The sequence below is a fragment of the Chlamydomonas reinhardtii genome, chromosome 4 (genome assembly GCF_000002595.2).
Source record: "Chlamydomonas reinhardtii strain CC-503 cw92 mt+ chromosome 4, whole genome shotgun sequence".
In the NCBI taxonomy this organism is placed as follows: Eukaryota; Viridiplantae; Chlorophyta; class Chlorophyceae; order Chlamydomonadales; family Chlamydomonadaceae; genus Chlamydomonas; species Chlamydomonas reinhardtii.
In genome coordinates, this window is record NC_057007.1 from 3273892 (window position 1) to 3301453 (window position 27562).

The window sequence follows — 27562 nt, forward strand, 5'->3', positions numbered from 1 at the left end:
AGCCACCGCCACACACCAGCGCGCGCGAGCGCAGGCCAGTCCTACCTGCGGTGTGACAGCACCCTAGTTTATTTAGTTGACTTGACGGTTTCACCGTTGAACACGTACGCCCCAGCCTGGCCACGTCTTGCGCACGACAGGGGAATGCCTTCGCATAGCCTCCCATGGTGGTCTGCCCCAACTGCCTGCGCATGCCTTCTCATAGTCGGTTGCCCCAATCGTCTAAAGGCGGCAGGAAACCAGAGCACAAGTGGCGTCGGCCAACAGCAAGCTTATCGCCGCGTGCGTAGAGGATGGCTCACCATTGCCAGCCGCATTGCGCAGGGCCTCCAAGCGCTGGCGTCAAGGTGGCCATGGCGGTGGCGGAGGTGTTCGATGATGGGGGCGGGACTAGTGGATGGAGGTGGAGAGTGAACATTCCAGATTGCCATGCATACCGTCCGGCCTACCTTGGCCTACGTCCGTGGTGTGAGGAGCCATCAGCCTTACGGCCTGTTCAGCGCTGGCCCTCGTACGTCACTCCGGTCATTGCATGTGCTAGACGTAGACGAAACACATTATTGCTTTGTGTGTGAACGCGGCGAGTGCGAGAGAGCCTCGAATGCCCCCGGTCGCCTGGTCAGTGAGACAGTGACAGTCCGCTGGGAAGGTGGGTTGCAAACGCCCCTACGCCCATAGGCGGGTCAAACGACCATGAGAAGTTATGCGCAAGGGGGTGGGGTGGGATGTGCGTCTTGTTCACTTCATTTATTCATGCCTCCACCTGCTTGCCCCACAAGTAGGAGCAAGTAAGAGTGCGAAGGTTTCCACCATCGCCATGCACGCCTGTAGATGCGGCTGCCCCTCATTTCGCCATGTCTCTTCAACTTCCTGGGCTAATGCTGTATCAACTACCGTATGCTGTATCCCCTACCCAGCCGAGTTTTATATGTAATTGAAAAGCAACCTCATGCACATCTTCACACGGCACCTACCATGCGTCGGACTCCATCCAGTCCTGTTTGCGAATGTCCACTTCCCTACACTACGTACGCCACCTACAATCTGCAGTGCATCCCCAAACCATGAAGCATCAGCACTGCCACAGGTAAGCTAACGGTAGCCATCTAAGGAGAGACAACGACGGCAGCAGCCATCAGGTTTTAGAAGAGCTTGATCTGGTCCAGGCACAAGTACTGGTTGCTGCCCCAGTTGTTGGTGAAGAACAGCGTGTTCACGTCCCAGTCCGACACACTGTCGCTGCAGCCGCTGAATGCTCCGCCGTCGTTACGGCCGCTGCGCAGGGGCAAAAGGTCACAAGCGTGCGTCTGATGCGCAGAAGCACTGGGAATGCAAGCTGTGCTAGATGGGGCTGCGGGCCTGGAGTGCCCAGTCCTTGGTCCGAACCTCATCACGTTATCCCGCACGCCCGCCAAGCACTCCAACGAGTTAGCCACTACCAAGACACCATTTCTTCTCCCTCACTCACCGCCAGTCGAAAGAGGTGAGCTGCACCCAGTAGCGCTGCCAGCCGGCCTTGCTGTCGTTGGGGGTGAGGTCGCGCAGGCGCACGTCCTTGCAGCCGCCATTGGGCGAGGCCAGCTTGATGGTCACGTCGGGCTGTAGGAAGAAGGAAGGGTAAAATTAAAGGCAGCGCCGTGTCATGATTGTGTGAACCGGCGACAACAGTATACAACACATACACACACACCTTTCATTGTGCTCCGTACACAAATGCGCACCCATCCAGTATCATGCGCAGCGTCAGTCCTGTCCATGCACAAGTGCGCTGCTGCTCACCGCGGCGCCGTCGTTCATGCGGACCCAGAACTCCAGGGTGCGCTTGGAAGACAGCGCGCCGCTCCAGGCGTTGAACTTGGCGCCGCCGTAGCCGGACAGGGTGACGCAGTAGGCCTGCTGGCCGTCGAAGCCCCAGGACGAGTCGCGGTCCCACCTGCGCGCAGGACAGCGAGGGCCGGGTGGAGCAGCGCAGTACGGGGGGTGAGTGCTGAGTGCTGTGCAAGAAGTGTCGCGCCGTGGCCCGGGTATTGGCCATGCCTGGCGGGGGCTGCAACGGTAGACGGAGCGTGTGCACTTGTGCATGGGTGGTGCAAGCTGCTGGCCAAACAGCCCGCCATCACAAATGCCACGCCCCCAGGGAAGCCCATCAGTGCGATAGCCCCCCACCCAGGCCCATGCTGTCTTCGGCCCGTCGCTCACTTGGCAATGCCCCAGGAGCCTGAGTCGCTCCAGCCCTGCATGAAGCCGCCGAAGTAGGCGTTGGTGACGGAGGACTGCTGGCCCACGCTGGAGGCGGCGGAGGAGCTGGAGGAAGAGGACGAGCCGGAGGAGGACGACGAGCTGGAGGCGCTGACCTGTAGGTGCAATGCAGGGGCAAGACCAGCACACGGTTTCATGTCAGTTGCGGGCAGGCAGGACAACATTGATGAGAGCGCTTCCAGCGACAGGTCAAGTGGGTCATCAGGCACGCATGTGGTAGGTGAGCTGAAGTGTCAGGGCATACGGTACGCCTGCCTTGCTCTCAGCCTCTCACCTGCAGGCCGGCGGTGGAGGAGTAGGTGGCGTCACCGAAGTTCCAGCTCTGCTTCTGGCTCCACAGCGTCCAGCTGCGGGAAGGCAAGGGCAGTCGCAAGGTGTGTGTGGCGGATGGGTGCACGCGCGCAAGGCGTGAGGATGGGCGTACCGGCGGCGTGGCATACACAGGTAGTAGGATGGGTCACCGGCCCCGAAGTGTGCCTAGGCATACTGGGGCGCGGGCTACAGCATATGCACCACCACTACAGTCTACAGCCCCGCCTCTTCAAGCACATGGCGCGATGACTTTTACCACAAGCGCACACGCCTCACCGCTTGTCCTTGGACGAATTCCAGTTCCATGGCGCGGACGTGGACTCTTGCGCGGCGGCCGCGGAGCTGGGGCGGTAGGCCTTCTTGGCGGGCTGGTAGTCGCACGGCACGCGGCGGTACTTAATGCCGATGACGCCCCACTTGACATCCGCCAGCTTCTCGAAGGCGAACACGGACACATCGAAGTGCTGCATGTCGCCGCAGCACCAGCGCTTGTTGCTGTACTGGTTGGACGGATAGTAGCAGGGGCTGTGGCGGTTGCGGGGTGTCGGCGAAAGGCGGACAGGGAGGGAGCGGAGCACGCATGGACGGTAAGCTTGAGGTTCTAGGTTGCTGAATGTGGGCCATGTAGTCTGTGCATAAGCTTTAAGGGCCGACTGCGCGCCAAAGGACATCGCCACATAGAGGACACCACCCCACAATAATAACAGCACGTACACGCGTAAATGCAATCCCGTTTATCACCCCCGCGGCCGCCACCCAAAGCTGCACACATGCGGGACGCGCGACCCACCAGATGTCGGAAACCATCACCACCACGCTAGTCTCTCCGCCGTTGTAGCACACGTCCGTGCGCTCCAGGTAGTTACCTGCGCGTATGCGTGAGCACGCACGTGGACGGGCGATGGAAGTAGGTATGTGAGGTGAGGCAAACGACCCTCCAGCCATGTGGGTCGGGCGATAGGTGGGTCGGGCGCGTCGCCAGCGATGTGGGTCGGGGCGTGCGGTGCCCAAACCAAGATGCCCACTCAACCCACGGCCACAATAGCGAAATAGCGTCTACTACATAGCGTCTACCGCCAGAACCCATGAAAGCTTAGATCCTTCTGTAGGCCCCTGCCTCAAACACCCCAGCAGCTCACCATAAAAGTCACTGAAGTCCATTCCGTTGCAGGCAATCTCGTAGCACACACTACGGAAGGGGCGCAACGGACACGGTCATGTGGGTCGGTCGGGGCCAGGGCCCGGTGACAACGCCGCCACGCGCAAGCAGGAGCCGCAGCCCACCCCTATCAACGCATTGCCAGTCAGGCGGTTGCCGCCGTTACCCTATCCACCTACCCGCAGTTGCTGGTACTGGAGTCGTAGTCCCAGTTCTGGTCGGAGGGCGCCGCTATGTCCCAGCCGGTGCCCACGCTGGGGTCGAGGTAGCCGTAGCCGCAGTGGCCGTTGTGGATGCTCCATGGGTCTCCGGCGCCGCCGTAGTGGGTCGCGCGGCCCGTGTGCCACTGCGCGGTGCAAGAAAAGGCGGGGTCGGCAGCGTCAGCGCGAGATGTCAGGTGCGCTGCGTAGCCCGAAGCTTTGCAAGGCAGTAGCAGGCTGCTGTGAAGTAGCACCACAGGCAGCCAGGCATAGCTGGAGGCAGAGGCAACGCGCCAGCGCGGTGTCAGTCCGACTTGGGCTCAGGGCAGGGCTCAGGGGGTTGATGATCGGCCACTCCGCGCTGTGGCTTTTAAGACGCGACGCCTGTACCCCATTGCATCACCACAGGTCCCAGTTCCGCCCACCTGCCAATCGATGGATGCGGCCGTGGCCCCGTGAGCGAAGAGTGCCACGACCGCGACGGCCAGCATAGCCATTGCCGCGGACATCTTTGCGAAGTTCAAGCCAAAGCGACGACTGATGTTCAGCAGCTAGCGCACAACCGAACGACCTAAATGCACCAAACTAGGAGTACTGCGTGCTGGCGCTGGGCGCTGCCCCTGGCGAGGGCTGTGGAGAGCGCGGGTGCCGAAAGCGCGAGCGCACGGCGGCACGGTGTCGAGCCTGGATAAATAAGGCTGAGGGGTCACGAGGGAGATTCTACTTCACGTCTGAAGGTACGCCCTGAATACCGTCTGAAGGAACGGGCGGGGCTTTATGCGGCCTGGCTCCAACCCCCCCGAGCGGTCATCCCGGCCCGCACGGCAAATCGTGCTGCATGCCGTGCCCCCGGTGACTGGGCCCAGCTGCATCGGTCACAGAGACCTTAAAACACTTATGGTTCATGGGCCTGCAGAATCTGTCCTCCGCTCGGCGCTCCTTCCTGTGCGGCTTGGGGCATGGCGAGTTGGCGCCAAAACGCCGGACATGTGAATTCTCGTCGCACACAGCTTCCTTTTGCCCGGCGTGTTGCTTTTGTTCACAGAATACCGAAAACCTTGCATTTATTACAGATTGCACGTACCCCATCCTAGCAAGTGGCGAATAAGGGTCAAGGCGTGTCCGCGCATCCTGTACCTGTACGCATCCCCCGCCGCACGCAAGCCGGCTGTCATCACATGCTGCCGCCGGCTTACTGCAAGGACCCCGCGCGGGGCCGCCTGCGAGGTCCAGCGAGATCCAAAACAGACATGAGTGTGGCAGGCGCACCTATGTGCACGAAGAGCGCATGGACCTGCCCGTTCCCCTGCGCCCTCCGAGTTGGTGCCGGCAAGCCGACCCCAGGCAGCGACCCTGGGGTCCGATTGCGCAAGCGAGCTTTACGCTGCGCATGCAAGTTTAGCATTGCATTTAAAACTCAGATGACTGGTGAGGCGTGTCGTTTTGCCGGGCAAGCGAGCCAGAACCCTCCCTCCCATGTCCGGACGCCGGTCAAAGCTTCTTCGCCGTTCTCAGTAAGCTAGAAACAAGTGAACTTACACCTACTCTCGACTGGAGTTCCCATCTCCGGTGCGCTTTTTGGGGCCCTCCCTGTTCAACATTGCCGCGTCCCCGCCGATGGGTACCATTCCCGAGTCAGTGCTCCTACCTCCAAATTCCGACTGAGGCTGTAACTTCTAATGGAGATATTGCATGGCAATCAAACATACTGATATAATTGGACTGGAGGCGTCCGCTACGCTCCCAGCCATCCAAGTGTAAATCGCGGACCCCCCCGGCAGTTATTGAGTGAACTCTTTACCAACGTATCACAACAAAGACAACTCATAACGAGTTTAGTCTAATCCGGCTGCCCCTCGTCGGTATCCCGAGTTAAGTGCGACGCCCTGCCCCTGACCTTGCCCCTGGCCTTGCCCCTGGCCTTGCCCCTGGCCTTGCCCCTGGCCCTTCCCCTCGCCCTGCCCCTGGCCCTGCCCCTGGCCCTGCCCCTGGCCCTGCCCCTGAACCTGCCCCTGTCACGCCCATCCCAGGCTGCATCAAGTTCCTTTGAACTGTCATATCTACCCAACCCCTGCGAGGTTCACAAAATGGAAAGCGGGAGCGTGCTTGGCTTGGCGAGACCTGCGCGCCGGTGTGCCTACCTCAGAACTCGATAAGTGCGACGCCCTGCCCCTGACCTTGCCCCTGGCCCCTCCCCTGGCCCTGCCCCTGGCCCTGACCCTGTGACGCCCATCTGACGGCTTAGAGCTTGATCCTCACCTGTCCCTCCGTTGTATGAGCGGACAAGCTTTGCAAGCTTGAGGGGGGGCGTAGCTCAGCTAAAGATGATAGATTCACGTAGGGCTGATGTGAAGGAGCGGTGTGTTGTGCTGTGACGCCCGCGGGGCCCTGCGGGCGAGTAACGCGCCCCTAGTATTCTCATGTGTGGATGGCGGGAGGCAGGCGCGGCGCGAATGGCGGGGCTGAGTGAAGGTGCGGTGTGGCGAGCGTGTGTGTGTGGTGCCCGCGGGGCTCATCAGTTCGGCTGGGTGCGGAGGATGCCGCTCTGGGGACGGGCGTGTGTGATGCTGTGACGCCCGGGACGCCCAAGAGGCGGGCATCACGCCCCTAGTGTACTTGTGTGTGGATGGCCGGAGGCAAGCGTGGCGCAGATGATGGTGTGGCGTGAAGGTGTGGTGTGGTGAGCGTGGGCGGCGCGCGCTATTGCACTTGTGTGTGGATGGCCGGAGGCAGACGCGGCGTGAATGGTGAAGACTGAATGAAGGCGCGGTGCGGTGAGCGTGTGTGATGCTTTAAAAGCACGCAGCGCGCCAGCGCCATTAAGTTGGGCGGTGCACCTCTAGTGTATTTGTAAGGTGCCGCGTGGGGCACAAAATCACAAATGGTGGTGTGGTGGTGGGCGTTGCGTGCATGCGTGGGCATAGAGGGAGTTCGCAAGTGTCATGAGCTGCGCTCTGGTGAGGCATGAGAGGGCCCCTGGTGTGATGTGTGTGTGCGACGGAGGGCAGGCGTCGTGCAGATGGTGTTGTCGCGTGAACATGCGGTGCGGCGAGCGTGTGTGGTGCTGTGACGCCCGCGGGGCCAGAGGCGGGCGGGGCGCCCCTGGAGTACTCATGTCTGGATGGCGGGGGGGCGCGCAGGCGTGGCGCGAATGGCGGGGTGTGTGATGAGACAGTGGCAAGGCAGGTTGGTAAAGTCCCTTAGGGCGCAGCTAATTCCCATGCCCAACAAATGGCAAACAATTGGCAGAGGCAGGGCAAGAGTGCGCGGCTGGTCTAACGCCGGAGTTACTGTACCGAGTTACTGTACCGAGTTACTGTACCGAGTTACTGTACCGACGAGTTGCTGGCTGGCCTTCCTCCCACAGTGTGGTGCTGTGACGTCCGTGGCGCCCCTCCGTTGGGCTGGGTGCGGGGGATGCCGCCCATTCTGAGGTAGGCACACCGGCGCACAGGTCGCGCCAAGCCAAGCACGCTCCCGCTTTCCATTTTGTGAACCTCGCAGGGGTTGGGTAGATATGACAGTTCACAGGAACGTGATGCAGCCCCGCAGGCTGTTTGGGTGGGGGTGGAGGCGGGTTGGGGCCGGAGGTCGGGAAATCGAGTTCTGAGGTAGGCACACCGGCGCACAGGTCTCGCCAAGCCAAGCACGCTCCCGCTTTCCATTTTGTGAATCTCGCAGGGGTTGGGTAGATATGACAGTTCAAAGGAACGTGATGCAGCCCGGCAGGCTGTTTGGGTGGGGGTGGAGGCAGGTTGGGGCCGGAGGTCGGGAAATCGAGTTCTGAGGTATGCACACCGGCGCACAGGTCTCGCCAAGCCAAGCACGCTCCCGCTTTCCATTTTGTGAACCTCGCAGGGGTTGGGTAGATATGACAGTTCAAAGGAACGTGATGCAGCCCGGCAGGCTGTTTGGGTGGGGGTGGAGGCGGGTTGGGGCCGGAGGTCGGGAAATCGAGTTCTGAGGTAGGCACACCGGCGCACAGGTCTCGCCAAGCCAAGCACGCTCCCGCTTCCATTTTGTGAATCTCGCAGGGGTTGGGTAGATATGACAGTTCACAGGAACGTGATGCAGCCTGGGATTGGCGTGACAGGGGCAGGTTCAGGGGCAGGGCCAGGGGCAGGGCCAGGGGCAGGGCCAGGGGCAGGGCGAGGGGAAGGGCCAGGGGCAAGGCCAGGGGCAAGGCCAGGGGCAAGGCCAGGGGCAAGGCCAGGGGCAAGGCCAGGGGCAAGGTCAGGGGCAAGGTCAGGGGCAGGGCGTCGCACTTAACTCGGGATACCGACGAGGGGCAGCCGGATTAGACTAAACCCGTTATGAGTTGTCTTTGTTGTGATACGTTGGTAAAGAGTTCACTCAATAACTGCCGGGGGGGTCCGCGATTTACACTTGGATGGCTGGGAGCGTAGCGGACGCCTCCAGTCCAATTATATCAGTATGTTTGATTGCCATGCAATATCTCCATTAGAAGTTACAGCCTCAGTCGGAATTTGGAGGCAGGAGCACTGACTCGGGAATGGTACCCAGCGGCCCAATCGCAACATTGCCCAACGCGCGCACGTATGAAGGGTCGATATTCATTAGCTTAGTAGACAGTAGATAGCTTCAGCTCTCGCTTGCAAAGAAAGATGAAGACACACAGCGCGGACGCCCTCACTCGGCGCCACTCGCTGCCGCTGGCACGGCCACGACCTCTCCGAGTGGCGGTCCGGTGTACCTCTGAAGCTCCCAAGCCTGCTCCTCAAACTGTGCGGGTGCAGTTCAGCGTGCACTATCGGGCGCACCGCCATCAAATCCTTTGCATCGGCGGTTCAGCGCTGCCCCTGGGCTGGTCGTTCCTCTCAATCGCGAAAATGCCCATGGCATGGAACGCCAATGACAAGTGGACCTGCGAGGTGCGTGTTCTGTGGGCTTGCGGCCTCCCGCTCCAGGATCAGAGAAACCCAAGCTGATGGAAGCCCTGTACCCGCCTTGCAGGTCGAGTTCGCGCCAGGGCAACGGATAGAGTACAAGTATGTGGTGCTGGAGGAGCAGGCAAGTCGATCCTGCATTTGTGCGGGGCCTAGCACGTAGCGAAGCATGATTTCGCCCGTCGCCAAGCCTTTGACCAGCCGGAACCGCTCGGACTTGCAGGAATGGACAAACCTCGCGGATAAGTACGCTCAGGGCTATGTCGAGGTGCCCTATCGGACCGTCGCGGACCCAGGGCGGGCTCCGGACCCTCGCGAAATCGTGGCGATGGCGATTGTGGCCTGGCAGCCGGGGCCCAACCGCGTGCTGCACGTACCATCGGAGGTAGGCTGACGAAAGCTATCAGGGTCATCTGTGTCGAGACTTCTGGGAGCTGATGGTGAGCATATTTGACTCACCAATCAACTCGTTTGCAGGACGAAATCAAGCGCCTGGAGACAAAGCCGGGGCCAGCACCTCGCGAACGCAACCAGGGAACATTTGAAACGTTCACGATCGACGACGGCGGGAGACCCTTGTTAGTGAAGGACGACGTGTGGGGCTGGCCTTGAGCGAGCCCCACACGCCTCGACGCGCCACACCTTAGCCAGCCACCCCGTGCAACCAGGTGAGGGTAGGGGCAGGGCTTTGCGTAACCGTGGGGAGCTGTCGTGTCATGGGGGAGGCGTGCCAAGGGTCCTGGGGCTAGCTGTGCTAGCATGGGCGACTCCTCATATGATGCCGGAGTACAAAAGCGAACTACGAAGGCAGGAGTGCCCAGAGTTCGTTCCTGTTAGCCTGTTGTTGGTTCCAGACAGAATAACTGCATGTAAGTTGGCGGAGCCACATGGGTTTGTGGCAGAAGCGCGCTGAGAGCGTGTGTGGCACCTTCACGTGATGTTGTGCTGGTGTGTGCCCTTTCACACAGATGCACGGGGTGGAGTTGGCGAGTGCAGCCAGGACTAAGCCTCAACCCCGCATACAGCCTCAGAGCGCCCGGCCCGCACAGCTGCCTCTGCACAGCACGATGCCTGGCGCCGCGCGGCCTCTGCTGACTGACTGCCAAATGCAGTATCTCGCAAACTCGCCGCTGCGGCACATGCCACTGCGGCGGTTTCTCGGCTCTCCATTGTGCCTTGACTAAAATAAATACAGCATGTCGCGTTGGTCAATGGGCGGCCGGGCGCGAGGCAGCTCAGGTGCTGGAAATGCGTGCGGTGGGGGGTCTGCAGCAGCCACAGGAGCCTCTGTCCTTGGGGCGTGCAGTCAGTCCTGGCAGCAGCTCCGCTGAAGCAGCGTCAAGCAACCGTTCTGGATCAGCCTCATCCCCTCTATTGCCGTCCCTGTGACGCCTCGGCCGCGCCCGACGCAAGCGCGTGCGGCGCGGTCGAAGCGCCTTACGCAAGCAGCACGAGACGACCTCGGAGTAAGTTGTGGCATATCTTCCGGGAAGGGTTGGCATGGACGTACGATGGGTACTTGTCCTGCGTAGAGATACGCAGCGTCATTACAGTGTTTTGGTCCTTACCCTCCTGATCCTCCAGTCCGCTTGTTGCTTTCGCCCGCAGGTTCCGCCCTCAGCCCACGGCCGCCCCCGTGGCGAGGGAAATTGTGAAGAAGCAAGGGCCAGCAGGAGTCGTCGAAGGTGGTGTTGAGCAGTGGTGGTGGTGGTGGCGGTGCGTGAAAAGCAAGGAGTTGTAGCCGATGGAAGGGAAGGAAGCGTGCTTAAGGCACTGCAGCGTACGTGGAGCCCGTTGGGGGAGCTGTGTGCGTGCGGGTGAACAGGCAGGCACGCTACGCATCCGACGTGGCTCCGGTCTTTGCACGCAGTGTCAGCACGCCGGTAGAGCTGTGGCAGCAGGGTTCTGGGGTGGCCAGCTGCAAGCCACAGCCCTTTCGCTTGTCTGTGAGGTGCCTGGAAAGTTAAGCACAGTTGTCAGCCAGCAATCAGCGAAGAGTTACGCGTGTTGCCAGCCGGCGTGCGTTGGGAGAGTAAGCTCTGTGGTCAGCGCATGTGGGTGCTCGGAGCTGGCGGCGTGAAGACTACTAGTAACATATATTATGTACAATGCCTTTCAAGGATCCAGAGATTGAATTGTGTGGTGAGGCCTGCTCGCGGGCTTGGTTTTTTCGGTGCGATTCGCGTGTGCCTCTCGTCGCGTTTCGCTGCGCTCCGCTGCGGCGGCCTCGTTGCCCGCGTCCTTGAGATGTGCGGTGCTGCGCTGATATGGCAGGGTGCCGAGAGGGCCTCATGTGCCTGTCGCCCGCATGCTGGTGTCTCCCGCTGCCGGCCTACGGGTATTCCGGTGTTAATGCGGAGACGAGCAGGTTCGGGAAGAAGTGCCGTACTTTGGATTCCGCGCCTGCTGTGCGCGCCCTTTGCGTGTTTCTGTCTCGTATCGTGTATCTCTAATTGTAATTTCTGTGTGTGTGCGTGTTGCGTATGTGTGGCTGTATGTCTCCGATGGTCAGTACTTGGCTGGTCTGGCTGGGCCCCGACCAATTTTGTGCCCCTAGCACTTCGTTTTCGGGGCTGCGACGGGGACGACGCTGCGGTGTGCCCGCGCCCATGTGTTGTTCACGTGGTTGAGGGTTTTTCCTGCAGCGCCGGTGGCTGCCAATTTTGCGGTCGCGGGCTGCGCGTGTGGATGCGAATTGATTCTGCCTCGAGATTGCCGGGTTGCGCCTGCAACCGGCGACGGAACCTTGTATGAAGTACACTGCGGATTGTGTGAAGTATTGAGGTGGTGGGCGCCCCTGCGGCTGACCTCTGGCACACACGCTGTAATGCTGTTTTGCTGCGCCCTCTCTATGTGTCACCGTTGAGGGGCAGCCGGGTCGGCCTTCAGCCGGCTTCAGGATCCAACACCGGCGAGAGACAGTCTGTTAACTTAATTTACAAGCGCAGCAAGCTCCCGAAGCTGCTTACTGCGTGATATATGGCACCACGATGCAACCAACTGAACCGAACCCACATCACATGTGACGCCTCGGCCGCGGCCGGGCGGCCTTGCATACATGCGTGCCCAGAGCCTTGAGTTGCACAACACGTGCCGCAGTGCCGCACTCAACGCATCTGCTCTTACAGACCCGCGCCCAAGACTGAGCAGCAGAGCCGCGCAAGACTGAGCAGCAGAGCCGCGCAAGACTGAGCAGCAGAGCTGCACCGCATACACTTAAGTCTGCATTCCGCTACTCCCCGCGACCTGACGACCGTCCGGCTGCTCCACGCCTGAACACCTCCCCACCAGCTCACCAGGACGCATGCCGTCCAACCCAGGCCATCATACCTCGCAGCACTCCACACGAACACACACAACTCAACAACACGCAAACACCCAACCCAACACGCTTGGCGCCTCCTCTCCCAGACGCTTCCGGGCCTCTCCTCCCACAGGCCTCTCCTCCTTTACCTAAGCCGCATTGGCGAAGCCCAGGCGCGCTGCGCCGTAGTCGAACACGGTGTGATAGGCGCCCAGGAATATGTCTCCCAGGATCCACAGGGGCCCGGCCGGCACGTCCAGGCCCATGAAGCCGCTGATGCACTGCATCTCGCCGCCGCCCGCGTCCAACTGGTGGTGGGAGGCCAGGGCAGGGGCGCGGGGTTGGTGGTGGGAAGGGGCGGTGGTACGGTAATTGGGAGATGGTAGGGGTTGGGGGGGGGGGGGTGGGTGGGAGGTGTGGGAGGGAGGTGATCCCGGTATCCCAATCCATGCTCGACGGAGACCCGGGAGCAATCGGGCTTTGGGCGGGCTGTGGTTCGTGGACCGTGCACCTAATGCCAGCGCAATCCTCGCGATCAGCTGACGCAGCCGTGAGGGCACCACCGTCGCCCGTGTCGCCGCATCATTGTGACGTACACACGGTACCGTACACAGCGCACCGTCACCGCCACAGCCCAACCACCCCAGGAGCCCCCGACACGCCACGGCCCCTCCAGACACCCCACGGCCCCAACCAACCAGCCCCACGACAGAACGACACAGTACGACACGCAACACGGCACGCACCTGCAGTACGTACTGCTCGGGCCGCAGCGGGAACACGCGGCCGCCGATGTTGAAGCTGATGACGGGCAGGGTGGAGATCTTGTCACAATCCACCACACTCGGGCCGCCGAACGACACCTGCGCAGAAGCGGGATGCCAAGTGGCACACAAAAGTCGAGAGCGCGCGTCGAAAGCAGCATCTTGAGCATAAACATATGCTCATGCACGTGTCAAGTGTCGACGCCAATATCCCGGGTCTGCTTCTAAAACACACGCCTAGACACAAAACACGCTGCCCCGGCCCCCGCACGCACACCCCCGCACCTGGTCGCACAGCTGACCCACTGCGTCGGCGATCTGCTCGATGGTGGAGTTGGACTGCAGCGCAATCTTGATGTAGGCCACAGCCGTCTGGCAGAAGCTGTGAGCGCGGAAGCAGGAGGTGTGCGGGGAGGGAGTGCGGGGAGGATGCAGGCAGAAGGAGAGGTGAGAGAAAGCGAGCAAGGCGCGGGGAGGGCAGCGGCGGTGTCACACGGCGTCACTCATCCGCGCGGACCGCGCCCACCTGCACACCACACTGTCGCCGGCCGACTCAGCCTTGGAGCCCTGAGCCTTGGCGGCGGCCTCGCCAACCAGCTTGGAGATAACGCCCGATACGCCGCCATCGCTGGCGGCGGCGCCGCGGCCGTTGGTGGTGGTTGCGCCGGCGGCGGCGTGGCCGAGCAGGTTCGCGAGCTGGGCCTTGACGGCGGCAACGGCGGCGTCGACGTCGGAGGCGTCGCCGGCGGCGGCCTCGTCAGCAACGGCGGCAGCGCCGCTGCTGGTGCGAATGCTGTGCGTACCGGCGGCAGTAGTAGTGGCGAGCAGGCGGCGAGCGGGCTTGATGGTGGAGGCGGCGGCCATGGGGCACAGACCAATGCTGGCGCAGACCTGCAGGCCGGCGGCGGTGCACGTGTGTGTTAAGCACAAGGGGAAAGGTTCGACACCGTCCATGCAAAATGCCTAGCTAGCATCAAACTGCTCGGTGCCAAACTAACGCCAAGCCGCAATGCCTAGCTGCTGTCAAGCTGTTGCCTAGTTGCCCTGTAACGCCAAGCTGTGACGCGAAGCCGTGCTGCGCTGGTGCTCCTCCCGGATCGAGTGGCACGTATTACCTGCCCCTCCCTCCCCCACCTGGTCCAGCGGTAGGTCGTGCAGCCCGTACTACCCGCCCGTGCCACCAAAGCCGTGACACCTATGGGAGTACCGTAGCCTGTCCACAGCATGGTGGCCTGACTCCTGGTGGCTAGCCCCTCCCTCCCCCACCTGGTCCAGCGGCAGGTCGTGCAGCTGCGCGATGATCTGCGGCAGGTAGTCGCGCACCAGCTGGCGGCACTGGGCCGACAGCGCAGAGGTGGCGCCGATGGCGTGGTTGAGCGCGGCCACCTGGGGGGGGGGCGGCGGGGGGGGGGGGGTTACATTCATGATTAATTAAGAAGTGAAGTCGTAGGCAGGGGGGCGGGAGCGTGGGAAAGCGCGGGGAGGAGGGGCGTGGAGGTAGGGGCGCGTCCAGCATGCGGGTTAGCAAAGGAGCGGATGCGGCGCTCAATCTCGCGCCCCTGCCACCCACCAACCCACCTCGTCCGAGGGGCCGGCGATGAGGGAGGTGCCGGTGTCGGCAATGGCGGCGCAGCCCTGCATGCACGGTGTGTGCGTGTGCGGCACATGTGTATATGTGCGCGGTTAGTCGTGTGCGTGGGCAACTACCAGGGTGCACAGCTGTGGATCTCCTTGCGGCGGCTGTGTCGTCGTGCCGCCTACTCATACGCAGGTACCACCAGCCGGTACACCGCATACAGTCACAGGTGGCACGCATACACAGTATGATTGAAACGGCAAAAAGGGTAAAAGGCCAGATTCAGTACTTGCACGTTGATATGCTTGAACACTCTTGCATTGATAGGACCGGCTTCAACACCCACGAGTCGTTAATCGGTCGCTCGGGAAGCTTGCTAGCACTCATGCCCCGTACTCATGCCCCCCCCCCCACACACAAGCACACACGCACACCTTGGCGCACATCTTCTGGCTGCCGGGCCCCAGGTCCAGGCCCTCCATGTTGAACTGCCAGTAGCCCTGGCGAGTGACTGGAACCCTGAGGGGTGCGTGTGTGTGTGTTTGGGGGGGGGTCAAGGGGGTGGACGGGTAGAGATGATTGGGGGAGGCGGGGAGACGGCGCGGGGTTAATACAGAAAGTACGCGGAGCAGGTTGACACGCACTCATACAACTGATGATCAAGTGAAGACCATACTGACACCCGTTCCCCTTGTGCTCTCTGAATACGTACCCCTGGACTCAATACGAACTACCTCCCTGCCATTCCATCCCTCCCATTCCCTCACCCACCAGGTGTGCTCGCCGGTGAAGTGGGTAGGGTCAATGCCGCCCAACACCAGCTCGCCGCCGTTGGGCGCGTTGGGGTCGCGGTTCAGCCAGAAGCTGATGTGGGGTTGGTGCCGTGTTGGTTGTTGTTGTTGTTGGGGGTGGCGGCGAGGGCGGGTGCAAAGCGGTGTGGGGGGTGAGTTTTGGAGTGTGGGCTGGGCTGGTGGAATCGGTCGCTTTGCCGGTTTGCTTGCTTGCAACCCTCATTGCCACACGCCCCCACGCTTCGACCTAACCACATCGGATGTCCTGTCGGGATGTTCTGTAGACACTAGCCACACGCCCAACCTGTCCTGAACCCTTCCCTCACACCCACCATCCCCGCCGCCCACGCCTCGCGCCCTCACACCCCACCCCACCCCACCCCAACCCACCTCACACCGCACCACCCCGGCGCCCCCCTACCTGAACACGGGCGCTGCCAGCCCGCCCTCCTCCACCAGGCGGGTGAAGGGCGGCGGCACGTGCTGCACGCTGATGGCGGGGAAGCCCATGCCCTGTCGTACACACATGCGCGCGTGTGTACCGTATTTCAGCGCGTTTAGAATGAGGAGGCGTGTGAGCGTGTACGACAGGCGCGCGGGCGGCTGTGTTGAGAGGCATGCGACTTGGCACCCTAGCGCACAGCAACTGGCAATCTGGACTTCGGCACGCCGTCATGCAGTCACGCACGACTGACCCAGATCAAGGCAAATGCCGCCCCCGCACCCCCTGTGCCACAGCTGCGCACCAGGATGCCATCAAACTTGGCTGCCACAAAGGTGAGGCCGGGCTCGTTGATGGCCTCAGCAAAGCCCTGGTCCTTGATCTGCAGAGCGGCATTTCGAGGATTGGATTGAGGAGGATTGGGTACCGGACATGACTAACCAGAGTACGTACACGTTGAAACCATGCAGCGTTGCACAGACAGACAGAGGATTGGGGTTGGGGGAGGGAGGAGATGTGGATTTGTTGTGCGCGCCTCCACTGCCCGCCCCCTCTGCCTCTGCTGCCTCCGACCCACTGCCTCCGCTGCCCCCGCCCCTCCTCCTCCTCCCCCACCGCCTCTCACCGTCAGCCCGCCCCAGGTGAGGACGTCCTGGCTGATGTAGCCGTCCAGGGAGCCGGTGCCGTACTCAATGGCGAACTCCGTGCCGTTGGCCTGAGGGGTGGCGGTGGTGGAGGAATGGCGGTGGTGGATGGGTGGAGGGGTGTGGGATAGACACGGGCGCAAAGGCGTCAGCACTCCGTATGCGTGCCCACGCATTCACGGCCGGACACGATAGCACGTGTACATGAAAGGCTTCTACGCAACATACCGGCGTAGTGCCGTACAGGCCGTGTTACTTTTTCTTCGTGCGCTCTATCGTGTAGAGGCTATCCCGGTGTCTCCCGGTCCCAAGGGGCACGCACCCGAGACCTGATAACACTGCCGAAACCCTTCGCTTCCGACTTTGGGACGTCCAAAACACTCACCCACCCGCCCATCTATGCACACGCGCACGGCATCGTTTTGGTTTGTTACACACGGCATACCTTGTAGGTCTTGCTCTTGGCTGCGTTGTACTTGCGGTGCAGGCGGCACGCGATGTTGAACAGCGCACACTTGCTGGAGGGCACCCACAGGTTGGCGGAGCCGGTGTCGAAGATGACGTTGAACAGCTGAGGCGGAGTGCCCAGGCCGATCTCGCCATAGTACTGCCGAGATGGGGGTAGATAGGAGGAACGTTGATAGAGTTTGAGACGAGGGCTGTAGGTCTTTATGTCTAATATGTGAATGTGGCACCCCGCCAGCGGGTGCGTAGGTGAGATGAAAGAGTGGCGGGGCGGGGCGGCAAACACGTGATTGGCATTGCCGTATAGCTGGATTTATACATGTGGCTGCCGTGGAAAGGGCATGTCAGGCTAGAACGGTGAGGGTGAGAGTCCGGGTCCGACACCCGCCCCCACCACCCCACCAACAACCGGAATCTGCATGGGAAGGCCTAGAGCTAGGCATGGCCTCCAGTTCAGTGTCTCACTAACCGCCTCATGCACATGACGCACGCTGTACTACCTATCTTGACAGCATGCGAATGACAGGACGTGGCGTGCACATATGGTAACTTCTTCCCACAGCCCTGGAACCAACCCCCCACGCCACCCCGGCCCCTCTTTACTTATGCCGGCCCGCACCTGCGCGTCCATGAAGTTCTTTAGGGTGACCTGCCCCTGGTCCGACGAGCCCAGCAGACCCTGCTCGCCGAGCAGGTAGGGCCGCGGCCGGCCAAGCGTGGTCAGCATCTCGGTCTTGCGCAGCGTCACGCGGAGCATGCCCGCCTGCTGCTCGGCCGCGACGCCGAGCAGAGCCGAAACCGCGGCCAGCGCAATGAGCGCTGGCACATAGCTACGCGCCATGGCGCAGGCGTGGGCAGCAGGATGTACGCCGAGCCTCTTGTCGACAGTAAAGATGCTAACGAGATGCACGCGTGAACGTTCACGCAGTGGACGCTTTAGGTTGAACCTGTTCCGAAGCAAGGCCTGTAGGCTAGCATGTGAGTAACTACAAGAAGCTGACCAACAGTTGTGACCATTTGGAGAATGAAAATGGGCGAGTTTGCAGGATTCCGAGCCGACGTGGCGCTCGCGAGTTCCGCGCTTGCTCTGTGCTAGCATACATGTGCCTTTGCTGCATGTTGCATAGCTATGCGTGTTGCGGAGCGGCGGCAAACCCTTGTCTAGACAGCTGGCCCCCAGGCCACGCGCCAGCACACGCTTCCTGCCTTTCTCCTGCCGTGCCCCCTCCGTTCTGCTTCGCGTCGCCTAGCAACGCCCATGCAGCCCTCTTCGGCCCACAGGCTCAGACGGCTTGTTGCAAACTGCAAGCTTGCCACCGGATGCTAATACAGGCCTCCCAGGCGAACGACTCCTCCCAGGCACCAAACCCAATCAACGGGGCCACAATGTCATCATCCCACGGCGCCGTCTGCCTGCCCTGCCATGCACAGCCCCCCAACGCCCGCGCAGGATACCTGCACTGCCTGCCTATCACATGTCCGAACCGCCGCGAGACAGCAGCCCGCCTCAATACTCGTTACCGTGCGCGTCCGTCGTGGCCTCACTCGAGATCCCCCTCCCCCTGCCCCTGCCCCTCGCCACCACCGGGCCGGCCGCATCTGAATTAGCTGAATTAGCACAACTACCACTCCATTTCTTTTTCGCCAAGCTTTGCATTGGATTCTATAACAGGATTGCCGTGCAGAAGGATAGCCTAGCTCACGATGCACTAATTGATGAAGTACAAGACGCGTTAGTACACCCAGAGGGAGATGGGTGGTGTGCACGGCTTTTCCGTTTTATCTCAGCGCATGGCGTAGACGTATGGCAAGGCCGTATGCACATGATCAGGCCGGAAAGGGAGGAGAGCCGAGCAGGTAGCCCGCTGCCTGAAGGGCAAATAGTATCCGCCTTTCGAGAGAGTCTAATGAAGGCGTGGAAGCACGAGCGGCTGCAGTCTGAGCCAAGCACTTTCCCATCAGACAACAAGCAACCAGGCGTGCAGATGAGCAAGTACAAGCATTGGATGGGGCTGTGTGCGGAAGGAGCGGCACCACTGACCATGCAAGGGCACAGTAGAGCATTTATACCAGTTGCGCACCACAAGGCCTTGATGAGGTTCCGCCTATGCTGCTGGCCGCTTACTGCCAACCGCGCCTATGGACGACCTAGGGAGGAGAGGATTTGCCCGCTATGTGTTGCAAATGAAGTCGAAGATGAGAATCATGTGCTCATGCGGTGTACGGCCTACGACCAGTTGCGTTTGGGTAGCGAGATCGATTTTACAGGCGGAATGCAGGCCGTCATGCAGAATGCGGACCCAGCCAGGTTAGCCGCGTTACTAGATTCCATTTGGGAGCACAGGAGCATAAGCACCCCCATTCGGGGACCAAACTAGCTGCATATATAAGTGTTGCAGGCGTTATAAGGGCCCCCCGGCCCGGGCCTAGGTTTCTACAAGGACAGGAATGCACGTCGTGCTCACCACCTTGTAACCACACACAACAACAAGCATCCCACCGCCGGGAGGCACAGCTTTCATACGTTCATCCTTAACTAAGAAGAAGCGGAGATGTCGCCAGGCACATTGGCGGGCGGGGCGGGGGGCATCGCCCGCCTCGCGCGGTCATCCTGCACCACGCACATGGGGGGCGGCGGGGAAGGCGAGCGGACCGTCAGGCGTTGCAGCAGCGCACAGCCGGGCAGACGGACGGGCGCAGGGGCAAGCCCCTCGGCCAAAATCGAAACCGATACAATGACACGGCATCACGACGTGTTGATGACGCTGCAGCGAGTACATGCCACTTCCCTGACTCAATGCTGTTACACACCCACCAACAGTGCGCGCAGCCTCACCTCGGCAATGGACGGTAGCGGCAACCTGCTTGTATGGTTGCATGTTAGTTGGAGAGTCCCGACGCTGCCATGACGCGGGTGTGGCGGGCTGGCTGGGGGCGGGTGGCCGTGCATGTGGAGAACGCGAGTGATGACCGTAAATCACAAGTATGAAGTGCATCCCCTGGCGGAGGTTCCGGGTGGTGGCGGGGCAGCAGGGGTCGCAGCACCCAGGCGCCGCTAGCCCCCACGTGTGCGCAGGACCGCTGCAGGCCTGCCCGCAGGTCCCAGGGTGTAGGCCTGCCCTTTCAACCGAAGCTCCAAAGGCTGGGGCCGGCGCCATGGCTCTGAAAAGGTGTTGGGGTATTGCGCAGTGCACGGCCGAGGCGGGGGCCCAGCGCGGATGAGGGCGCCAAGCCAAGGCCCCCCTGTCGCGTGTTGGCCTGTTGGGTGCTGCGGGCGGGCGCACTGCCCAGCCTGGCAACCTGGCTAGGACCAGCCGCAAAACCTGGTGGGCTGGCGCCTGGGCCCGGTGCCGTCGTCACCCAGTGCGGCCGCCGCCGCCTCAGTCGCCGGCGTGGCTGGCACGGCAGCACGGCATGTGCTTGAAGCACCGAGGTGGCCCCATGATATCTGCACGCTGTCACGGGCCGGGCCCTCACCCGTTTTTCTGGCTGCAGCCCGTCACCCGCTGCCGCAGCGTCAGCGTCGGCTTCAGCCGCAGCGTCAGACGCAGCGTCAGCCTGCTGCCCAGCGCCGCAGGTCCAGTGCCGCCGGCGCCCTCGCCAGGCTGTGTGGGCCCCTCGCCAGGCTGCGTTGCCCCCTCGTCAGGCTGCGTGGCGGCAGGGACACCCGCGCGGCGGGGGCAGCCGCCGCGCTCCGTGTGTGCCGCGACGCCGTGCGCGGTGCCGGAGTGCTGCGGCGCCTGCAGGAGACGCCCCTGCGACGCCCCCAAAGCCCACTAAGGTGCCGAGGCGGCGCCTGCACGGGACGCCCCTGCGTTCCGGCGCCGGCACCCGCGCCAGCGCTGAGATGCCAGCTGTGCCACCCCGCCGACACGATAAAAACCAATTGGCCGGCGCATATGGTGGTTCATCGCACATCGCTACACGCCGCGCGCAGGCCAGCCCCCTGCGCTGCCTTCACGCGCCCGTGCCCTGCCCCACCGCAGCCCCCGCTGCTGCCTGCGCCGCCGCCACCCCCGCTGTGCCGGCCTCGCCCGCCGCAATCAGCGGCGCTAGGCTCCGCTCCGCCCAGCGCCTGCTGTCTGCCGCGAGCTGCAGGAGGAAGGGCGAGCTGCGCCTGGGCGTGAGGCGCAGCTCGTGGCCGTCGTAGGCGGTGGCGAAGGAGGCCGCCGCCCAAAGCTTGTCCACGTCACTGTGTGTGTTTGTGCATGTGTGAGTGTGTGTGTGTGTGTGTGTGTCACGAGGGAGGAGTTCAGGAGGAGTCCGGGACGGGGATAGCGTGTGAGAGTACTGTGACCGGCAGGGCGCGTGGAGGTGCCGACTGGCGAGCCCAGGCCCGCGGCTACGACCAGTAGCTTGCAGGATGGGTATGCAGCGCAACGGGGATGGAAGGTGGGGACTGGGGAGCAGGGGCCGTGCAAGGGACCGCTGGAAGCAGCCTCAGACCGCCTGACCTGCGTGCCACTCGCACGATGCCCTCGCCGCCCTCCAAATGCAGTAGCGTGAAAGGCACCGCACCGCCCACGACGCCATATAAGTCCGTAAGCGCTCGCGTAAGCACGTCCTTGAACAGCTGCTCAGTCATCGAGCTCGCGGCGGCCTCGCCGAGCATCGGAAACTCCCTACGCATGACCATCACCAATATTGATAAGCATAATATGTCACCAGCGCAAGCTAGACCAGGGACTCACAGCGTAAGCAACAAGAAGGCGTCCTCGCAGCCGACTTCGCGTGTCCACTGTCGCGGCATGTTTGGCTTCATGATATCAATCTATTTCTACTGTGCCTTGGTGAAATGATAGAAATGGCGTCGGCGCTGATCTGTGAGTCAGTCGGCTGCGTCGCCCCAACTGGCAAGCCAATCGATGTGCTATAGCAGCTTTGGCAGTTCTCGAGTGTCCAGTAAAGTTAGGTTGAGGGTCATGGGGGAGGAAATGGAAGGGGGAAGAGGCAGGGGGGCCCGAACTAGGCGGGAGGGTGATCCTGGGTGTGCGAATCTGGGCCAGGGTTTAGGCAGGTTGGCGAGGTCCCGTAGGGTGCAGCTGATGCCCATACCCCAAGCAGACGGCAAACAATTTGCAGCGGCAGAGCAGAAGTGCATGGCTGGTCGAACGCCGGAGTTACTGTACCGACAAGTTGCGGGCTGGCTGGAAGTTTGCTGATGCGCATTCCTCATGCTCCGGGCGCCCGGCCAGGTGATAGCACCACACAGACACACCGCAACGCCGGGAGGGTGATCCTGGGTGTGTGAGTGTGCGACTGTAGATGCGGGATGGCCCGCAGTGCCTCCACCAACCACCGCCCCCAACATTTATGGGATGCGGATGTTACAGAGGGGACAGTCCCAGCTCCCGAAGACGCCGAGCCATCACATGCTATCAGGGCCCAACCCCGACTTTGCTGCAAACCCTCCCGCGGGCAAAGTCCGTGTGACTCCGCGCACAGTGAGTCCTAGCCAAGCCTCAACCCGCCAGAGCCCCACCGCTGTGCCTCAACGCCACAAGCCTAGGCACAGGAGTGCCGGGAAACGTCTAGGCCGCAGGACACACGCACAGCGCACGCACTAACCAGGGCGCAAGCGTCCAGGTACTAGAACGGTCGCCCACACGTGCATCCTGCCCACACACAGAGCCACCAACCACGCACAACCTCTCACGGCGAGGGGGGCGGGGAATCAGCGTCATACGGCAAGCGCAAAACCATGCCGTCACCAACAGCCCGAGATATGAAGGGATGCGCAAACGGCACAGCGTCCCAACCCTTTGGCCTGATACCCAAAGTCACAAACGTCTGGAGACGACCCCAGAAGTCAGCTACGACGGCAAGTCCAATGCTCAGCACCCGGGCCGACGGCAGCTTCGCTCGCGCCGCCAACCCGGCCATAACCACACGCTGCCGACCAAAGTCCAGGGCAGACATAGCAGCGAGACACACCACATCCCACACAGGTGGCGCAAGCCCCGCAGGCGGGCGCACTAACCACAACTCCTCACGAGAGAAGGCACTTAGAGCCTCCTCCGGCAGGAAACCCATAGCCATCCCCATACTTTCCCGCAGTGACAGCGCAACAGTGCAGTCCCAAAACCAGTGACGCCGGTCCCCATCCTGCATGTCCACCCCACACGCCCAACACGGGTCAACAGTAACGCCTCGCGCCCGCTCGCTAGCATGCCGTGGAAACGCCCAGCAAGCGTTGGCGGCCACACGCCACAGTGCTTCCTTATGATGATTCTCCCATTTCAGCGACCACAAGCGGGCCAAGGTGCACACGAAGGCCCCCGCCGCCAGGGCAGCCCCCACCCCCGACACACCCGCATCGCACACATACTGCAAATGCTTAGCCTTCAGGGCGGCTAACTGTGGAGCCATTTGTAGCACGGTCCCCGCCTTCACCGTGTAGGCAGTGAGCAGGATGGGCGGCCCCCCGCACTGCAACCATCCAAGTCCCCGCACCACCCGTTGCACCGACTCCGCCGTAGCACTCACGACGTCGGCCACCGGGAGCGGCAACATTTATGGCAGTAGCGCCGGCGGCGGTGGCGGCGTCACCGCCTCAGCCGCAGCGCTTGCGCCGCCTCCACCGGTTGTGCTCGACCTGGCCGGCTGCCCGCCTCTCCTGCTGCTCCTCTCCATGCCAGCGACGTTGGCACAGGTGCCCTGATCGAGCTGCACAACCTGACGATTAATAATGCACCCGTTGGGCCGCCAGCCGCCGGCCCCATGAGCTTCCTCACAGCTCCGCTCTGGCCCATTGGCATTATGGACGTCTCCGGCGACGGCGCGCGTCCTGGGTCAAGGGGCGGCTCGCTATTTCCGGCTTTTCATGGCGGGCCCGAGTGAAGTGCATGCGGCCGGGTTCCTGGTGCAGTGTAAAGCCACTGCAGGGAAGGTTTCCCTAAGCCAGTGCACCCCTGTGTGCCACACTGTTGCTGAACTGCCTACCGCGCGGCGTGCATGCCGCATGGCCGCAGTCCCTCTACCGTGTTCGCTCCCAGCTCGCTTTCCAAATGCAAAGAAGCCCAGCTCCACGCACGGCCCCCGCGGGGATGGCGTAGTCGGGGGCTCGGGGCCCAAACGTGTGAAGCAGCCCGCACGAACACAATCCGCACGTTGCCCCGCCGTTTGACTTTGACGGCCCCCTGGTGCCTCCGCGTTAGTTATTGGTATGATGGTATCGCCCAGACCACGGGTCAGGCCGGGAGATGCACATACTAGGTCGGCAGGGCGGGCAGGCTCCACGCAAGGACGCGAGGCTCCTACCTGGGACCCCGACACCAGTTCCATGTACGTCGCTAGCGCGGTCAGTGGCCCAGGCTCCGCTGGCGGCCTTACCACAAACCAGCAGTGCGCCGCATACCGTCTCAACTCTCAACTGCCCGGTACACAGCTCGACGTGGGCTGCTGCTGTTCAGCGCTCGTATCTTACGAAGGCAGGGGCGGCGTCAGCGGCCGAATTCCTTAAAATGGCTTCGTTTAGTTGACGAAACAGGCTGCCGCCACTTCGTTCACCCCCAAAATTTTTCCGGGGGCTCCGCCCCTGAACCGCACGATGTCGACACCGACACGACACGCCCACTCCTCCCCTGCTTCCCGCCGACCCAACCTCACTCTCCCGCCGTCAACACCCATAGATACAGCCCTTTGAGCCTTCTTACCATATGCCACGCAGGTTTCGTCCGTGGAGTAGCCGCTGGAACCCCCTGTCCTTCGGCCAAAAGTGGCCGAAATCCCAAAAATGTCTTCGTCTGTTTGCCGAAAGACCCCCCAAGATCCCGTGCGTTTTGGCCGAAATTCCAAGTCAAGGTCAATAAAATTTCGTCCGCCAGAGGCCTTTCGGGGCAAATTTCGTTCCGAACGAAGGAAGATACGAGCGCTGCTGCTGTTCACCCGCACTGCCCGCGTGCGGCGTGCCTTTCAGCCTCAATGCCCTGTAGCGGCAAGCCCACATCGCGCTGGCCACACCGCTGACCGCCGCTTGCGGGCTGTGAGCAGACTCGTGCATGACCTCGTGCCTTCTTGACTGGCGAGTCAGGCTCCTTGTAGTTATACATAACGTCTTGCAGCCTTGCTCTGGGCGCTCTGTCCTTGCGCTCTGTCCAAGCGGCATTTCCTTTTCAGTTAACCCACAGCCGCATTTTGTGACTGCCAGGGGACACCCTCCTGCACGAAATGCGAGGCCGAAAGTTTGGGCCAGACGGCCCCCCCCGCATACGCTGACCAATTAAACACGTACCGCGTACACACCTCTGCCCGCCCGCCACCACCTCAGCCGCCATCAACCCCCAACCCCCAACCAACAACAACCACCCAACCAACCACCCGCCGCTGCCCGCAACCACCAACCGCGAACCTACAACGGCTTCAGGTGGCACCCCAGCAGCCCCCTCCCCGACCAGCGCTGAGGCGTGAGGCTCACGACCACCGGTGCGCCCTGGCGCAGCACCGTCGCCGCCACCGCCTGCCCCTCGCTCGCGCCCAGCACGCCCGCCACGCGCTGGAGCAGTGCCGCCGTCGAGGCCAGCTGTAGCACCTGCTGCTGCTGCTGCTGCGGCTGCTGCTGCTGCTGCTCGGAAGGGGGTGCGCCTGGTGATGCCTCGCGGGCGCCGGCGCCCGACACGTCGCCAAAGGAGCACAGCAAGTCGCCCACCTGGCGTAGGTTGGTGTGGAGATTGGGGTTGGAGGTTGGTGTGGAGGTTGGTGTGGAGGTTGGGTTTGGAGGTTGGGGATCGGGGTTGCGGTTGGTGTGGAGGTTGGGGCCACACCGGACGCGTTTTCTCGAGGGCACTAGCAAATCAACAACCAGCTGATCAAGGATGCGGTGATGCGGTGATGACGCGCGGTGTGGCATGGGGCGTCGTGAGGCGGGGTGAGCCTCCGCGGCGGGTGGCGGTTCTGGTCTTGTGGACCTCTTGTGTGCTGCACACCCGACCCTGCACGCACGCACCTGCAACCCAGCCGAGGCCGCAGGGGAGCCCTCCGACACTTCATCCACCAGGGCAAACGGGACCAGCGCCGGACCGCTGGGTGCGGCTGCTGGCAACGGCGCGGCCGCTGCCGCCGCAGCTGCTACTGCGGCGGTGCCCGCTGGCCCCGCCGCCCCTGTCGCCAGTGCCGCCTCCCCGCCGCTGCTGGTGGCAGCGGTTGCGCCGCCATCAACATCCATAGGGGCGGAGGACGTCGTGGCGGGTGCCCCTGCTGCTGCTGCTGGTTGTGGTGCAGCTTGTGAGGGCTGTGCTGCCGCCGCCTGTTCCCTACGTGTTGCGACACGGATGTGCAAAAGGGTGAGTAATGGGGCCCAAGGGACGGTCCGCATCCCTCACATGTCTCTCAGATGCCTCTCACAGGTCCCCACCCGGGCATTCTCGCACACCCTTAACGGCCGTGGACACCCCACAACCCGCCTAGCCACCGTCCCGCTTCCCTCCTCCCCTCCGCACCTCATGGCTGCATGCAGGTCCGCTAACAGTGCCGCCAGTCGGTCACTAACGTCCCGGTGGTCGTTAGTCAGACAGATGAGGCGGTGCCGGTCACGACGTACGGCGGCCACGTCGATGTCGGAGCGGGGGAAGCCCTGCGAAAGGCAGGTGGCGGGAGCGTGCGGGTGAGGGCACGCAGGCGGGGAAGGGGTGCAGGTGGCGGGAGGTGCGGCAAGCGTGTCGCGCGTGTGTGCATGTATGGAGAGCTGTATGCGTTTGAGTAGCCTTGTGTGCTCGGGTGCGCGCATGGGCGAACAGCTGGATGTTGCGAGCGGCGACGGGAAAGGGCGCTGCGTGATGAGGGGCCGCCAGCTGCTGGTCGGCTGGGTCGCAGGGCCACAGCGGTCGGGACCGGATTGACACCCCGTGTAACCCCCAGTCTAGAGCGGACCCCCACCTGCTTGTCCAGCAGGCTGCCCTTGAGGCCCGGCATTCCAGGCCCGTTCAGGCGCTCCGATATGTCTGCAATTTCCTCCTCCATGGCTTCTCGTTGCGCGCCAAGATCCTTCAGCGTCGCCTTGAGGCTCACCAGTTTATCAGCGGCTGGTACTACTTCATTACTGGTTTTCACATGAGCTTGTGAGGTCATTGTGTGCTTTGCACCTTGAAGGTAGGGGCCTTACGCGAGCAAAGAATCGACAACGGGTCCGGCAGTCGCGTTCGGTCTATTAGGAGTAAATTACGTGTCTGTGCTCATACTATTTTGTTTAAGTTCTCGTGAATGAAGTAACCCGAAGCCGCAAGGCACAGTTTTACACGAACACAATCCGTTTCCGGCGAACAGCCCCCGAATCTCACGAGCTCTCAGCTCTCCTGATTCCCGTAGCGAGTGGCTGCTGGTGCCAAGGACGAACGCATAGAGGGGCTGCTGCGTCGCACGACCGCCACAATGGTAGCGCCCGCCGGGTTGTGCTGCGCCCAAGGGCTGCGCAGTCTCCAACCTCCAGCAATGCGCAGGCAGGGCGTGCACGTCCGCGTGCCGTGGATTTGTGAAGGCAGGCGACGCAGGAGGCCAGTGCTTGGAGCGAGCCCGGAGGATGCCCGGAGCTAATTGGCACATCTGGGGGCGGAAGCGATGCCAACAAGTTGGGCGGCAATCTTGTGTGTTTGACATGGCCAACAGTTCTGTGCAAAACCAGCATGCCGTGTAGAGAGAACTTGTGCTTTCACAGACTTTCCCTAAGCCGCATACAGCGCTCTTCAGATGCACGCAAGGTAATGCCGTCCTTGGCCTGGCGAGTGGCGGGGTCTGCGGGCCCGAGC

The 27562-nt window shown here is 62.2% G+C and overlaps 7 protein-coding genes across 8 annotated transcripts; 2 read left to right on the forward strand and 5 right to left on the reverse strand.

Moving 5' to 3' along the window:
- Positions 1–731: 731 nt before the first annotated feature.
- On the reverse strand, positions 732–4667 carry CHLRE_04g226750v5 (uncharacterized protein). The gene is made up of 10 exons (XM_043062018.1): positions 4356–4667; positions 3910–4076; positions 3711–3760; positions 3362–3437; positions 2848–3096; positions 2534–2606; positions 2200–2354; positions 1780–1933; positions 1469–1599; positions 732–1275 (listed from the first exon to the last, which is right to left on the reverse strand). The coding sequence occupies exons 1-10, from the start codon at positions 4437–4439 to the stop codon at positions 1143–1145; spliced, it is 1272 nt and encodes a 423-aa protein (XP_042925370.1). The 5' UTR covers positions 4440–4667; the 3' UTR covers positions 732–1142.
- Positions 4668–8397: 3730 nt separating this feature from the next.
- On the forward strand, positions 8398–9669 carry CHLRE_04g226800v5 (uncharacterized protein). Its single transcript, XM_043062019.1, has 4 exons — positions 8398–8822; positions 8905–8961; positions 9061–9222; positions 9315–9669. The coding sequence occupies exons 1-4, from the start codon at positions 8781–8783 to the stop codon at positions 9447–9449; spliced, it is 396 nt and encodes a 131-aa protein (XP_042925371.1). The 5' UTR covers positions 8398–8780; the 3' UTR covers positions 9450–9669.
- Positions 8398–11677, forward strand: CHLRE_04g226811v5 (uncharacterized protein). 2 transcript variants are annotated; one of them, XM_043062020.1, is made up of 6 exons: positions 8398–8822; positions 8905–8961; positions 9061–9222; positions 9315–9505; positions 9806–10303; positions 10446–11677. In XM_043062020.1, exon 6 carries the CDS (start codon positions 10582–10584, stop codon positions 10915–10917), a length of 336 nt encoding a protein of 111 aa, XP_042925372.1. In that variant the 5' UTR covers positions 8398–8822; positions 8905–8961; positions 9061–9222; positions 9315–9505; positions 9806–10303; positions 10446–10581; the 3' UTR covers positions 10918–11677. The 2 variants fall into 2 exon arrangements, with proteins under 2 accessions (XP_042925372.1, XP_042925373.1); XM_043062021.1 differs by lacking the exons at positions 8398–8822; positions 8905–8961; positions 9061–9222; positions 9315–9505 and having other exon boundaries at positions 9718–10303.
- Positions 11678–11759: 82 nt separating this feature from the next.
- Positions 11760–17837, reverse strand: CHLRE_04g226850v5 (uncharacterized protein). Its single transcript, XM_043062022.1, has 13 exons — positions 17443–17837; positions 16804–16965; positions 16340–16429; positions 16019–16096; positions 15694–15785; positions 15253–15345; positions 14916–15000; positions 14484–14540; positions 14172–14291; positions 13432–13796; positions 13191–13287; positions 12888–13004; positions 11760–12449 (listed from the first exon to the last, which is right to left on the reverse strand). Exons 1-13 carry the CDS (start codon positions 17662–17664, stop codon positions 12291–12293), a joined length of 1737 nt encoding a protein of 578 aa, XP_042925374.1. The 5' UTR covers positions 17665–17837; the 3' UTR covers positions 11760–12290.
- A 54-nt stretch (positions 17838–17891) lies between these two features.
- CHLRE_04g226900v5 (uncharacterized protein) lies at positions 17892–21717 on the reverse strand. Its single transcript, XM_043062023.1, has 6 exons — positions 21515–21717; positions 21278–21445; positions 20805–21015; positions 20301–20470; positions 19660–19684; positions 17892–19434 (listed from the first exon to the last, which is right to left on the reverse strand). Exons 1-6 carry the CDS (start codon positions 21583–21585, stop codon positions 19360–19362), a joined length of 720 nt encoding a protein of 239 aa, XP_042925375.1. The 5' UTR covers positions 21586–21717; the 3' UTR covers positions 17892–19359.
- Positions 21718–22138: 421 nt separating this feature from the next.
- Positions 22139–24597, reverse strand: CHLRE_04g226926v5 (uncharacterized protein). Its single transcript, XM_043062024.1, has 2 exons — positions 24479–24597; positions 22139–23498 (listed from the first exon to the last, which is right to left on the reverse strand). The coding sequence occupies exons 1-2, from the start codon at positions 24479–24481 to the stop codon at positions 23337–23339; spliced, it is 165 nt and encodes a 54-aa protein (XP_042925376.1). The 5' UTR covers positions 24482–24597; the 3' UTR covers positions 22139–23336.
- Positions 24598–24851: 254 nt separating this feature from the next.
- CHLRE_04g226950v5 (uncharacterized protein) lies at positions 24852–27017 on the reverse strand. Its single transcript, XM_043062025.1, has 4 exons — positions 26697–27017; positions 26261–26394; positions 25768–26074; positions 24852–25470 (listed from the first exon to the last, which is right to left on the reverse strand). The coding sequence occupies exons 1-4, from the start codon at positions 26778–26780 to the stop codon at positions 25174–25176; spliced, it is 822 nt and encodes a 273-aa protein (XP_042925377.1). The 5' UTR covers positions 26781–27017; the 3' UTR covers positions 24852–25173.
- Between the last annotated feature and the right edge of the window lie 545 nt (positions 27018–27562).

Excerpts from the sequence above, each read along its gene's own strand:
- CHLRE_04g226900v5 (XM_043062023.1), bottom strand. The coding sequence starts at position 21,585 with ATGAAGCCAAACATGCCGCGACAGTGGACACGCGAAGTCGGCTGCGAG. Across the intron at positions 21,016-21,277 it reads ATCGTGCGAGTGGCACGCAG|TGACGTGGACAAGCTTTGGG; the intron begins GTCAGGCGGTCT and ends AAACACACACAG. Across the intron at positions 19,685-20,300 it reads GGCTGCAGCCAGAAAAACGG|GTTGCCGCTACCGTCCATTG; the intron begins GTGAGGGCCCGG and ends CCATACAAGCAG.
- CHLRE_04g226800v5 (XM_043062019.1), top strand. The coding sequence starts at position 8,781 with ATGCCCATGGCATGGAACGCCAATGACAAGTGGACCTGCGAG. Across the intron at positions 8,962-9,060 it reads ATGTGGTGCTGGAGGAGCAG|GAATGGACAAACCTCGCGGA; the intron begins GCAAGTCGATCC and ends TCGGACTTGCAG. Across the intron at positions 9,223-9,314 it reads TGCTGCACGTACCATCGGAG|GACGAAATCAAGCGCCTGGA; the intron begins GTAGGCTGACGA and ends ACTCGTTTGCAG.
- CHLRE_04g226950v5 (XM_043062025.1), bottom strand. The coding sequence starts at position 26,780 with ATGGAGGAGGAAATTGCAGACATATCGGAGCGCCTGAACGGGCCTGGA. Across the intron at positions 26,075-26,260 it reads GACCTGCATGCAGCCATGAG|GGAACAGGCGGCGGCAGCAC; the intron begins GTGCGGAGGGGA and ends CGCAACACGTAG. Across the intron at positions 25,471-25,767 it reads CGGCCTCGGCTGGGTTGCAG|GTGGGCGACTTGCTGTGCTC; the intron begins GTGCGTGCGTGC and ends AACCTACGCCAG.
- CHLRE_04g226850v5 (XM_043062022.1), bottom strand. The coding sequence starts at position 17,664 with ATGGCGCGTAGCTATGTGCCAGCGCTCATTGCGCTGGCCGCGGTTTCG. Across the intron at positions 14,292-14,483 it reads TCGCCGGCCCCTCGGACGAG|GTGGCCGCGCTCAACCACGC; the intron begins GTGGGTTGGTGG and ends CCCCCCCCCCAG. Across the intron at positions 12,450-12,887 it reads CCGAGCAGTACGTACTGCAG|TTGGACGCGGGCGGCGGCGA; the intron begins GTGCGTGCCGTG and ends TCCCACCACCAG.
- CHLRE_04g226750v5 (XM_043062018.1), bottom strand. The coding sequence starts at position 4,439 with ATGTCCGCGGCAATGGCTATGCTGGCCGTCGCGGTCGTGGCACTCTTC. Across the intron at positions 4,077-4,355 it reads CCGCATCCATCGATTGGCAG|TGGCACACGGGCCGCGCGAC; the intron begins GTGGGCGGAACT and ends TGCACCGCGCAG. Across the intron at positions 3,438-3,710 it reads GGACTTCAGTGACTTTTATG|GTAACTACCTGGAGCGCACG; the intron begins GTGAGCTGCTGG and ends GCATACGCGCAG.
- CHLRE_04g226811v5 (XM_043062020.1), top strand. The coding sequence starts at position 10,582 with ATGGAAGGGAAGGAAGCGTGCTTAAGGCACTGCAGCGTACGTGGAGCC.